Source organism: Eptesicus fuscus, chromosome 10 (assembly GCF_027574615.1).
Source record: "Eptesicus fuscus isolate TK198812 chromosome 10, DD_ASM_mEF_20220401, whole genome shotgun sequence".
In the NCBI taxonomy this organism is placed as follows: Eukaryota; Metazoa; Chordata; class Mammalia; order Chiroptera; family Vespertilionidae; genus Eptesicus; species Eptesicus fuscus.
The window spans coordinates 72,312,718-72,326,185 of record NC_072482.1 but is presented as its reverse complement, the minus strand read 5'-3'; the positions used below and the strand labels follow the sequence as shown (position 1 = coordinate 72,326,185).

The window sequence follows — 13,468 nt, the reverse complement described above, 5'->3', positions numbered from 1 at the left end:
GTTTAATAAAAATGATATACTGGTTAGGCTCAAAATAAGCCATGCCCTGAGTAGGACATTAACTGGAATAGTCTTTAATTTCTGTTTTTTACTAATCACATGCACTTTTCTACTACTCTGGTTATTTTTTTTTCCTCCTGCGATCTTTAGAACCAGATTACTTCTTGGGAAGCATATTTAAGGGATTAATTTTTTTTCTCCACTCCTACTAGTTTATTTCTTCTTCATGCTTCAGGAGGAAGACTTGCTAATAGATTTTTCCCCACAATGCATAGAATCTAAAAGTTTCTTAAGGAAAAAATGCCAGGTACATATTTCTAAAGGTATTAGAAGATATTGACGACTACCATATAGTAAGCATAATTCAGTCAGTGTTCTTGCCCCAGAGTGAATTCACATCTCAAGTAAGTACCCTCAAATACTTCCCTTTCTTCCAATTCACTAATGTCATAAAATAATAGTCAGATCTACCTAATACTTCAATTCTAACCTCATTTTACCATATAACTCATTTAACATAATGATGGAAATTTTACTAATAAGAAGATCACATAAGTTGATAAATTGCCACCGTGGTGACACAGTTGTCAAATCCTAATAATCAGTGAAGGGATTTTTCTTAGCTAGTAACTTGCTTTTCAGCCCTGGAATTTGAAAAATTGATAAAATGTGAATAATTATTCAATTACTCATCAGATACTCATGAAATGCCTATCCATGGGCAGGCGCTATGTGGGAGGCAGCTTCTGAAATGACTCCCAGTGGCCCTACCTAGTTTGGCTCAGTGGTTAGAGCGTTGGCCTGTGGAATGAAGGGTCCTGGGTTCAATTCCAGTCAAAGGCACATGCCCGGGTTGCAGGCTCGAGCCTCAGTATGGGGCATGCAGAAGGCAGCCAATTGATGATTCTCTCTCATCATTGATGTTTCTAACTATCCCTCTCCCTTTCTCTCTAAAATCAGTAAAAGCATTAATCTTATATAATAAAAGGCTAATATGCAAATTGACCAAACGGTGGAATGACCGGTGGCTATGACGTGTACTGACCACCAGGGGTAGATGCTCAAGGCAGGAGCTGCCCCCTTGGTGGTCAGTGCGCTCCCACAAGGGGAGCACCGCTCAGCCAGAAGCCCTGAGCCAGGCTCACGGCTGGTGAGCGCAGCGGCTGTGGCGGGAGCCTCTTCCGCCTCTGCAACAGCGCTAAGGATGTCCGACTGCGGTGGGGAGCGGGACTAAGGCATTATTCGGACATCCCCCGAGGGCACGAATTTCGTGCACCGGGCCTCTAGTATAAAATAAAATAAAATTACTCCCAATGATCCCAACTTCCTGGTGTCCATGCCCTTGTGAGTCCTGCCCCTCAAGTATGGGCTGGACTTGCTTCTAATGCAGGAGAGCCAAAGCTTTCGGTAAAGGGCCAGGTAGTACATATTTTTGGCTTTGTGGGCCATATGGTCTCTCCTCCAATCATTCATCTATGCTGTTGTAGTTATATTAGCTATGTTCCAATAAAACTTTATTTTAAAAAAATGAGTGGTGGGCAATTATGGCCTGCTGACCACATTAGCTCATCTCTGTTCTGACTAATCAAAAGTGATGTCCATCACTTCTGAGACGATGCTGCACAAAGACTCTGGCTTCCATCTTGCCTACCCTCTCTTGCTCTTTCACTTGCTCACTTGGCCAGATACCATCTGTGAGCTAACCTATGGAGAAGCCTCCATGGGAGGGGAGCCTCCAGCCAACAGCCAGCAAGGAACTGAGGTCCTGGTTCCAAAAACCACTTTCATGAGCCTGGAAGTAGACCATTCTCCCATCTGGCTTTGGGATGACTTCAGCCCCAGCTGACACGTGGAGCATGAGAGACCCTGAGCCAGGGGATCCAGTTAAGCCATGCCTGACTCCTGACAAAACTGAGATAATAGTGTTTGTTATTTGAAGACACTAAGTATTGGGGCTATTTGTTACACAGCATTAGATTTGTTACACACAAGATAACCAATACCATTTCCTCCACTTGAAAATATTAAATATTAAAGTTTCTAAAACATCCTACAAAATGAGACATGTTTAATTTTGTTCAATAAAGTCTTTCCCAAGCATATTGAACTATGGATCCTGTTTTTCCTGGGAAACACCTATTAATATCTTATGGAGCTACTATTTGGAGAAATATAAAATGCTTGAATATGAAAAGAAATCATTCCATTTAAAGAAGTAGTGATTGTCAGCATTCCATTTCTTCCTGGGTTGAGAGTCAGCAAAGTTGATATCTTAGAGAATAAAGATAATCCTGTGGAAATTTATCTCTCTGTCCATATCTACATTATATATATATATATATATATATATATATATATATATGATGTAGTGTATACCAGCAATGTTTGGCTCAGTAAGCCATTAACATGAGGATAATAACTCTGAGAACTTGCTAAATAAAAATCCCTTGTTTTGGCTCTTGGAGGGATTTCACATAACAACAGCTGGGCATCTTATGAAGCTAAGGATTTGTTTTGATTTAATGTTAATTCAGAAGTAGGTATTCCCACATTGCCATGAGGTTTTCCTCTGAACCACACAGTATTACACGATAGTTCACCAAAACACATCACTGCCTTGATTTACACATGAGGAAACTGAGGCTCAGAGACTAAATTACTTGTAAAGCTTCAATTGGGGGTGAGGGGAGTCAGAGCAGGGATCCAAATTTGGTGCTGTCATACTGCTCTTATAATATTTCTAAAATTGTTCCTAATATGGTATATGCATTTCCAATATATTCATCTTCAAAATGTGCTTCTATCTTATTGAAATGTAGTAAGAGTAGAGGCACTGCAAATGTTTGTCTTTTTCTTGAAATCTTCTGGCTCTCCAATAAAGTTTTCTCAGCTACTCCAGGCCCCATTGTTCTCTCCTTCTTGGAATTTATAGCAACAGATGGTTGCTTAGAAACATAGACATTTCTGATGCTTGAATCCCAGCTAGAGTTTCACTGACAAGTGGTCAGTGGATTTGTGTTTTAATGTCTCCAATAATGGACATAACCTCCTGAGACAGCTAAAGCTGCTGAAGTGGTTGTTTTCCCACTTAGATTGATTCAAAATCTGTTTCTCTGACATCATCCATTGTTTCTAATTTTGTCTTCTGGGGATTTACAAACCATATGTAATTGAATATATATATATATTTTTATATATATATATATATATATATATATATATAGACTTCAGATAATTGGTGTGTGTGTGTGTGTGTGTGTGTGTGTGTGTGTGTGTGTGAGTGTGTGTGTGAGAGAGAGAGAGAGAGAGAGAGAGAGAGAGAGAGAGAGAAAGGGGTCCTATTTAAAAAAAAAACAAAACAGATACCCTGCTTTCTATAAATGTAAGAATCCACCTCTTCCTCTTTGATTTACCATCTTACCAGTGTCTGTCTCCATACTAATACCATGTCATCCTATTACTCTAGCTTGACATTGAGTCTTGATATCTGGAAACACATCTCCCTCCCTTGCTCTTCCAGACTGTCTTGACTATTTTGGGCCCTTTAAACGCCATAAATATTTTAGAATCAGCTTTTCACTTACACACACACCCCACAGTATTTCTTGGGATTTTAAAAATCGAGGTTGCATTGAATCTGTAGATCATTTTGAAGAGAATTAAACTCTTCATTCTTCTGACTCTCTAACTCATGAATAAATATATATCTCCAGTTATTTAGGTCTTTGAAAATGTTTTTCAATAAAGTGTTATAACTTTCTTCATAAAGTTTGTACTTTTATTTTTTTAGGTACTTCATAATGTTTAATGATATCATTTCTAAAACACCTTGTTTGAAAGAGAAGACATAGAAAAATATGCAACTCATAAGCGTAGAACTCAATGAAGGATGACATGACTCAGCTGGCCTCCCACCACTAGATCAGTAGCAGCACCTCAGAATCACCTTTCAGGTCCTTTCCCTGTCTTTACCCTCTTTTTCCTCCCCAAAGGTAACCGCCATCCTGACTTCTAACGCTATAGTGTAGAACTTCGTATAAATTAAACCATAGAAAATGTACTATTTTGTTTTCAGCTTGTTCTGTTTAATGTCTTATGTATGTGAGTCCTACATATTTTTGTGTGTAGCAGCATCCTGTTACATGAATAAATGACAACATGGTTATCCATTCAACTGTAGATGGGTGCGTGGGCTTTTTCCAGCTTGGAGCTATCTGACGCAGCTGTGAATATTGTGGATATATCTGGTCCACATGTTCATGTTTTTCTGTTGGGTCAAATGTATGCACATGTTCAACTTTAGGAAACAATGCCAAACAGTTTTTCGAAGTGCTGATATCACACCAGCTGTATGTGAGAGTCCTGGATGCACACCAACACATGGCTTTGTCAGTCTGTGCTGGATAACAAACCATCCTGACTGACAGTTAGTAGCTTGAAACAGGAACCTATATAGAGGTAATGAAAGTTAAGTGAGGTTGTAAGGGTGAGACCTTAATCCAATAGGACTTATAAAGAGAAGAAGAGACAGTAGGTCTCTGTCTGTCTGTCTGTCTGTCTGTCTCTCCCATCCCCTTCCCTGTGTGTGTGCACAGAAGAAAGGCCTTATGAGAATACAGTGAGGAGATGGCCATTTACAAGCCAGGAAGAGAAGTCTCACCAGAAACCAGCCCTGATAGCACCTTGATCTTGGGCGTCCAGCTTTCAGAACTGTAAAAAAATAAAGCCACCCAGTCTAGGGTATGTTGTTATGGCAGCCTGAGTAGACTAGGACAGTATTGCACTAAGCTGTGCCTAGACTCCTGACCCATAGAAACTTTGAGTTTTAGGTAATTTGTTATATAACAATGGAAAACTAATACATTAGCCTATTTTTTTCTCTACATTCTGTTTGACTTGTGTCCTCAAAAGACAGGCAGGTGGAGTGGTGTCTTTGTGCCCTTCAGATTATTGCTTTCCGGGGTGGGAGTAGGGTATGTGTGTGGTGGGGGAGTCAAGTCCACATCCCTGTCTGATACAGAATCACTCCAATTTCTGAGTCATTTCCCAGCAAAGGGAAAAACACCTGGCTTAGATTCACATTTGGGTGCAACCAGAGGAGGACAGAATAAATTACAATTACTTGGAGTACATGAACTTCCTGTGTATTATTTGTATGGATTCTCTTCCATGGATATATATGTCCATGCATTGCTGTAATTACTTAATTCCTATAAGGACAATATTAATATACTGGATGTTTCCAGGTGATCTTAATGAAACATCGTTTGAAAGGAACCTATAGTTTCTAGGACTGGAAGAAAATAATTTGCTGGGATGTCAGCTGGGGATTCTTCCAGGAAAACCCTGGAAATGGAGAGCTTCCACACGCGATTCAGTGCCTGGACACCATGTAGCAACAAGGCATTAAACAGACAGGTGAGTTACACACTCTAGAATAGAACAAGTTTAATTTGTAAGGCTCATTTCACTATGACATTTTGGGTCTCATGTTGCCATATATTTTCTAAAAACACCCCTAAAGGATTTAGTTTTTGAGTCACTTTGAATAAAAATCAACCTACATTTGTCTCACCCCAGTCCCCAACTCCTACCTTATGGAAGGCTCCAGATCTGTTTCCCTTTCCTCTGTACCCCCAGGGACAAAACAGAAACCTCCACCACACACACTGTTTACTGTGACAGGAAAGAGAAAAGCGAGGTGCTTTTGGTGTGGAGTGTCAATATTCCAGGGTGGGCAAAAGTAGGTTTACAGCGCTGGCCAGGTGGCTCAGTCGGTTGGAGCATCTTCCCGTGCACCAGAAAGGCTGTGGGTCCAGTTCCCGTCAGGGCACATACTTAGGCTGCAGGTTCGATCCCGAGTTGGGGTATGTATGGGAGGCAACTGATCGTTGTTGCTCTCTTATTATTACATGGATGTTTCTCTCTCTCTGAAATCAATAGAAACATATCCTTGGGTGAAGATTTAAAAAAAAAAAAAGTGGATTTACAATTATATGTGAAACAGAGTTTATTTTTGTATTATTTATTTGTATTATTAATATTAATTATTATTTCATATCCTTATTTATTTATGATTTATCTTTTAGGGAATGATGGCTGGTAATTTAAGCCACCCTTGGATATTCCTCTGTGTATTTCTTTAATCCTCTCTTCCCTCCTGTGCCAGCTGTGTGGCCTGGGGATGTCCCCTGTGGAAGGTAGCGCAGGAAGCAGTCCTTGAATGGCTCTGGGGGACCTTGATGGGGACGGCTGGTGGGGCCTTCAGAGCTCGTGCGTGGTTCAGGCCCGCCCACCAGGGAGGGAGACCACAGGAGCTGGGAGAGCTGGGACCGAGGCCTGACGGAGGAATAAATCAGCGAGTTTGTATATGTCATCTGAGCAAAGCTGGGCTGACACCCAGGCTTGGGGGGATGCTGGTTCTTGGTGTTTGTCCTTCCTAGAGGCACGTCTAGCAATGGCTATTTAGCAGTATTTATTAACTTTCCTTCTGGTGGGTGCCACGAAGCTATAGGACTGTGGGTTAGTAAAAACCATACCTGCTTCAAATGGCCTCGTTTTCACAGCTCAACAAGGGTAGGTAGCTTGCTTGTGTTTTCAAGATGAAATATTTGCAGTCAGTTTCCCCAGGCTATCTCAGCCCAGGTAGAAACAAGAGCCAGGATTCCTCCCCTCTCTGTGTTGAAAGAGGCCTCGTGGGCCCCTCTGTAATTATCTCTCCCACCAGCCCGTCCACAAGTCTGGGCTTGTCTGTGCCCCGGGATACACGCAGGTGAAGCTGGAGGGAGAGACCTCCACTACGCATGTGCTCTGTGAACTGTAAACTGCTGTGCAAATGTGAGCTGTGAGGTGGTTAAATTGCTTAGCAACTAAGAATATGTTAAACTGTACAGAGAAAAATGTAATTCCCCCTCCCCCTTACAGCTCTTTCAGGAAAGAGTTGCTCTTATAAGTCATTGGTTTGACCTCTGGACTAACAAGCAACGTCAAGAATTCTTATTCACGATACTTTTACGCTGCACTAAATCACAACTAAGGTAAACGTAGCTGATTGATGTAGTTACCATTGGTTCTTAATGAAAACAAAATGTTTATATAACCTTTAAGGGTTTTTTTTCCCCCTAGAAAAAACCAAAGCCCTTGGTGTTTTGACATTTGAAGGTTTATGAACACCCTTCTGCTCCTGATTCCTTGGGAGTGACACGGAACCTCTGGGGCTTTAACATCTTCATACCACGGGGGGATGTTTAGTTTTTGAAAAAACTTGTCAATAGCCCTAACCGGTTTGGCTCAGTGGATAGAGCGTCGGCCTGCGGACTCAAGGGTCCCAGGTTCTATTCTGGTCAAGGGCATGTACCTTGGTTGCAGGCACATCCCCAGTGGGGGGTGTGCAGGAGGCAGCTGATCGATGTTTCTCTCTCATCGATGTTTCTGACTCTCTGTCCTTCTCCCTTCCTCTCTGTGGAGAATCAATGAAATATTTAAAAAAACAACAACAACAACAAAAAAAACTTGTCAATAGCCTCAGCTAGTGAATGTTTAACACCCCCCTTGGGAACTATCAGACGAGATACATCAAGTAGATATCTGGTGCATAGATAGACACTCCCTAAATAGTTGTTACCTGAGTGGTTGTATCTGAAACATATCTGAGCAGTAACCATGGCAGCAACACTTAGGAACATGGGCAAGACTTGCACAGCATGGTCACTGATGACCAGTGTGTCCTTGTTCTCGCTCGTACGCTTCTCTCCTACCATGTCTACAGTCTCCTTTGAAATCCTGCAGCAGAGACGGTGTGATATTTGAAGGTGTTAGTTGAAATACCAGGGGTTGCTAGTATTCTGATCAGGAATTAATACTCTGGAGGTAGTTAGCTAACATTGAATTGGAAAGGTCACTGTCTCAGTCATTACCAAGTGTTTTACTAATTAACATAGCAAATATCCGGCATCAGTTATTATCAGAGCAACTAGCGGCTGGTTAACTCGTCAGATGAGTGTTAGGAATGGAGTGTCTCTGGTGAAATTAAAGATGTGGACAGACCGGAATATTCTAGAGAGCCCTGCAGTGCGCCTGGACATGGTTGAAGAATCCAGCCCCGCTGGTAGCTGGTAGAGAAAGGATGGTTTTTGGGTTTCATCCCCCAAACACACAGCCTTATCAGTCTGGGGATTTCTGGGAGTCTGAGGTCAACTATGAGGGTATCGATAGACTTCTGTTTCTGGAATGTGAACTGCTTCTCGTCCTTTTTCATTTAAGTGAACCTTTCACCCAAAGGACAGCGCTGGGACGTCAGCCTACAGGAGAGGCCGGCTTGGGCTTCTTCACCCAGGTTTGCTTCCTAAAATTCTAAGTATGGCATCACTCGGTGTGAGTGGCTTTCACTACAACCTGGTGGGAAGGTTGGGGGACTTTGAACTTCTTAGGTAGCTACTGAAAAGTACTGGAGACTTGTGCAAGACCAAAATGGCTTTTTCAGTTTGTAATACCCGCCTCCCACGTTTTCTTGCACTTTTTCCTGCCCATCTATTTTGCTCAGCCATTTCCTCTCTCCTACCCACTCGCTCACCTTCTCCGTTGCCAGTTTTCTCCTGCATCCTGGGCACATAGTGGATCGTTAATCGACTGTCGCTTATGAAGCCACTGAGTCACTGGAGGGAGACAGACACCTTCCTGGTTGTGTTTAAAGAAGCTGCAAAAACAAGCCACAGAGAAACAGCTCTCCAGTCAGTGCTTAAGAATGAGGGAAGGGAACTTTTTATGGCAGTCGTTGGCTAGGTTTTCTTCTACTCCAACTTGACAGCTTTCAAGATAAGAAAATTACAGGCCAAACCCTATATCCATAATTGCTTTGTGGTGTAGTCTCACGTATCACAGACCAAGCAATTTTAGTTGTAACCACTAGAGGTCACTAGAGAACTTCTGGTATATTTTGAGGCTCATTAACATTAGGCCTGACATTTTGTCGCTGGAAATTGCATCCTTTGTCTGGTACCTGAATTCTTCTTTCTATGGGACAAGGGTACGGAACTCATCTGTTGAGTGAGATTACTTTCCTTTGTTTCCTAGCAGCTGTGTTTCGGCAGGGCGCTGTTTGTATTTCATCATTCCACAAATCTGTTATTACATTCTCTGGCTGCTGATTTTAGGGGAAGCTGTATGTCAATTTCTGGTCTCTAGATTTGGCATCCTGAACCCATCTTTAATTAGTAGTGGTGGTTTTTCTTGTTTAACATCAATCAGTTCACTCCCTGAAGTCTGGATTCAGTTTTTCTTGTACCACTTCCTCCCCATGTCTTTCAGCTAGCCATTTCTTCTCTCCTATCAGCATCTGCAGATCCCATGTGCTCATAGTGTTATCCAATCTGAATGGTGCTAAATTTTAATTAAATCTTAAAAGGCCAACTCATTTTATTTTTTAGATTAAAGTTAGAGCAGTCACCTTTCTTTGAAACATCTTTATTGAGAGGTAATTCACATACAACAAAATGTATCTATTTAAAAGGTATAGGTCAGCGGTTTTAGTAAGTCCAGAGTTGTGCAACCATTACCACAACCTAAGTTTAGAACGTTTTCATCACCCCAAAAAGAAACCCCATACCTATTAGCAGTCACCCCTTATCCCCACCTCCCAGCACTGGGAAACCACTATTCTACTTTCTGTTTCTATAAAATTGCCTTTTCTGGACTTTTCATATAAATGGGATCATACACTTTGTGACTGCTACTTTCATGTAGTATAATATTCTTACCACTCACCCATTTTGTAGCATGTATCAGCACTTCTTTCCTTTTTATTGACAAATAATATTCCATTGTATTGATATGCTATATTTTATTTACCCATTCAGCAGATGATGGACATTTGGGGTGTTTATGCATTTTGGCTACTGCGAATAATGCTGCTATAAACGTGTGTACAAGTTTTTCTATATGGATGTGTTTATTTCTTTGAGGTATATACCTAGGAATGGAATTGCTGGGTCAAATGGTGGCAGGGCAATTGACTTTTAACTATTAAGCATTTCTTTTGAATCACATTTATTCCTATAGTCCTTGTTTCTTGATAACTGAATAAGCCTGTGAATAAACAGGAGAATTTAGCATTTTTTATACATAAGCCAAGCTATATTTATGCAAATTACCTTGTTTTCAAGGCAGAGAAGCCAAGCTTTAGTTTTGTTTTGTAATTTCTGAATAAGATTTTTTAATTGTTGACAGTATTACCGATGTTCCCCATTTCCCCCCCTTTGCCTCCCTCCACCCAGCCCCACCCCTCCCAGACCTTCCCCACACTATCGTCTGTGTCCGTAGGTTATGCATAATATTGTTTTAATTCAGGCAGTTACAGCTATAATGCATAAACAAGATATGCGGTATTGGTCAGAAACATGCTATCCCCTTTAAAAGTTTCCTTTAAAAGTTTCTTCTTAATCTCTATGAGATGTAGTCAAACATCTAATATTTTTTCTTTCCTAATAAATATTCCACATTGTTATGATTTAAGAAGATTTCTTAAATGGAGTTTTATGATATTTAAGACATTTTTCAAAGGTTCAGCTTCTGAAATTATCCCCTTGGCAGAGATTCTCCCTCTCACCTTGACTTAAATGTCACCTCTCCCGGGAGGCCTTCCCTGCTCATTTTCATCACCAGCAATTTTTACAAACCTCTACCATGGCATTTCCCCAGTACATTGTGCTTATGTGGCCGCGTGTCTCATGGTTTCCAGTGGTGTCGTCCCCCTGCCGCTGGACTGGGCTGACCTCTCCTGCAACTCCTTAAAGGAAACTGGGCTGCTATGTCTGTCACACTCGGAGAAACCTAGAGAAGTTTGCGTCTGTCTCCTAGCCACACTGGTGAGACCGGTTCCAAATTGCCTCTGCTCAGTACCAGGCAGCGCCCCACGCCAAGGCCTTTCTGGAGCTGTTCACACTTGTGCTTTCCCTGGTGGGTGGGGCCACATTCATGCAAATTCCTTCCCCAGAGATGGATGGAATTTCTGTGGGTGTGTGTCTCAGGGGAGAGGGAGATAATGATCAGTGAAGGGCTCTAATTATTGGTCTCCCTCTGAGCCACTGGAAATGGGGTTTCAGTGCAGAACACCCACCAACCAACATACAGATGAGAGAGCACCCCCCCACACACCTCCCACTTCAGGACACCTGCCCTTCTTCCCAGCACCCCCCGGGAGGGCTCAGTGCAGGATGTATATCTCAGTTGTGAACTGTGAGGGAATCTTGTATATAAATTTTTCAGAGACAACATGCTTCTAGGTTAATTTTGAATACAGAACAGCTACATCCCTGTGAGTCACTGCACACCTGTTAGAGAATATTTCTGTGAGGAGGCAGTGGGGAGGAGAAGAAAGTGTTAAGAGACACACTGGGTTTCTGAATATCTAACACAGTCTTGAAATTAGAGTCATCCTGACTCTTCCCTCCCCTCAGCTCATAGTCTGGACATGTTCCTGTCCTTTCATATAGACCAGATGGTCATAGGCAATTGTATGAAATACTGTATGTCAAACATGTCAAACTCATGTCCTGTGGGCCGCATGCCTCGTTAAATTGGCCCATGTTAGCCTTTGAGTTTGACATGCTTGCTGTATGTATTAACATTCATTGTTGGGGTGGTTTTTAGGGGTGGATAAAGCTAAGAAAGAAAACCCTTGAGTTTAAAAAAAAATAAAAAGGAGAAACCCAATTAAAACCCCTAAGCTGTTTAATTGGGTGGAGATAGACATAAAGGAGCACAGATGGCCAACCCGTGCATTGACACTCTCACTTCCCATTGTGTAAATGATGTCTCTGCTTAATAATGTTTCACTTATCTTTGTAGCACTGAGCACCACCCGACATTATGTTATATCCAGTGCTTGTTGGCTTATTTCCTGTCTACATGTCCATGGGAATGGAAGAACTTCTTCTGGTGACTCTTTCTGTCCCTAGCACTTAGAGCAATCAATACCAGCTACATAGCAGCCGCTCAATAAATGCTTATTGAATGAACGAGATGTTTAAAACACTCCCATGACAACAATAACCAAAAGGTGATCAGAAAAAAAAAATTTTTTTTTCATTTGGTAGTTCGCAGGAGGAAAACATTTTTTAATTTATTGAAAGTTTTTGAATAGAGGTGATTACTAAAACTTGTCATTATTTAATTAATTCCAGACCTCTATAGAGCAATCCAAAGGAATTGTGCACAACAATACAACCTAAGGGGCCCTGCCACACAGCTCCACGGGCTGCTGTTCCACGCTGTCATCTGTGCGAATGGCACCTCTCGAAGTTCATTGCACAGCTTCTCAAACGCAGCAGCCCAGATAGTACCACCAGCCATTTGTCAAGTACACGCTATTAGCTTTCAGCTCCTCCAAGTGTCCTCTTACCCTCTGTGTAAGAGGAGTCAAATTCACAGGTAATCAGGGAAAGGGAGACCAGGTTTTAAGAGACGATTAGTCTGTGCTCTGTATTTACGAATCTCTGCAAGAAAGGCCCGGGAGGGTCGCAGCAGAACCAGTGCAGAAGTGGCTGCCGGGAGACCCGCATGGCTCGCCAGTCTGAGAAGCAGAAGGAGCACGCCATGGCGCACCGTGAGCGCTCAGTGACGTGTGCCATCCCTCCTCCTGCTCTCTCTATTGTTCTTTTATTTCATGGTCAGAATGCTTCCAAGTACAAACAGCAGGAATGGAATTCTAACCAGCTTAAGAAGAAATGTGAATTTATTGACTTAAGATTGGTCTAGCTGCCTGGCCAGTGTGGCCCAGTGGTGAGTGTTGACCCATGAACCAGGAGGTCACAGTTCGAATTCTGGTCAGGGCACAGGCCCAAATAGTACTACCAGCTATTTATAAAGTACACTAGCGTTCCCGTTGCAGGAAAAATCCTGCAATAGGATTTCCTGCTGCACTCTACCCCGCCTCCGCTCCGCCCTTGTCGCCCGCCCCACCTTCTCCTCCAGCCCGCCTGCTTTTCCCTTCGCCCCCGGCCCCGCCTCCGCTCCGCCCTTGTCGCCCGCCCCGCCTTCTCCACCAGCCTGCCTGCTTTTCCCTTCGCCCCCGGCCCTGACTTCGCTCCTCCCTTCTCCTCCCCCCCCGGCTTGCTTGCTTCTTCGAAGCTTTACTCCCTTCTGCAGCTCTTGGCTTCTTTCGACGCTGTCTTGATATGCAAATTAGCCACCATCTTTGTTGGGGTAATTTGCATACTCGTCCCGATTGGTTGGTGGGCGTGGCTTGACTGGTGGGCGTGGCTCAGGTGTAGCGAAGGTGCGGTCAATTTGCATATTTGTCTATTATTAGATTAGATGCTCCATCCCCAGTAGGGGGTGTACAGGAGGCAGCCGATCGATGAGTCTCTCTCATTATTGATGCTTCTATCACTCCCTCTTCTTCCTCTCTCTGAAATCAATTAATAAAAAAAAGATTGGTCTAGCTTCAGGCTGGGCTAGATCCTTGGAGTCA

At 42.6% G+C, this 13,468-nt stretch overlaps 1 protein-coding gene across 1 annotated transcript in view; it reads left to right on the top strand.

The window, feature by feature from the left end:
- Positions 1-5,352: 5,352 nt before the first annotated feature.
- ECT2L (epithelial cell transforming 2 like) overlaps positions 5,353-13,468 on the top strand; it is a 56,386-nt gene continuing 48,270 nt past the window's right edge. Inside the window, exons 1-2 of the mRNA XM_054721705.1 lie at positions 5,353-5,418; positions 6,925-7,037. Of these exons, the coding sequence (XP_054577680.1) occupies positions 5,353-5,418; positions 6,925-7,037 (179 nt within the window). The remainder of the gene's footprint in view (positions 5,419-6,924; positions 7,038-13,468) is intronic.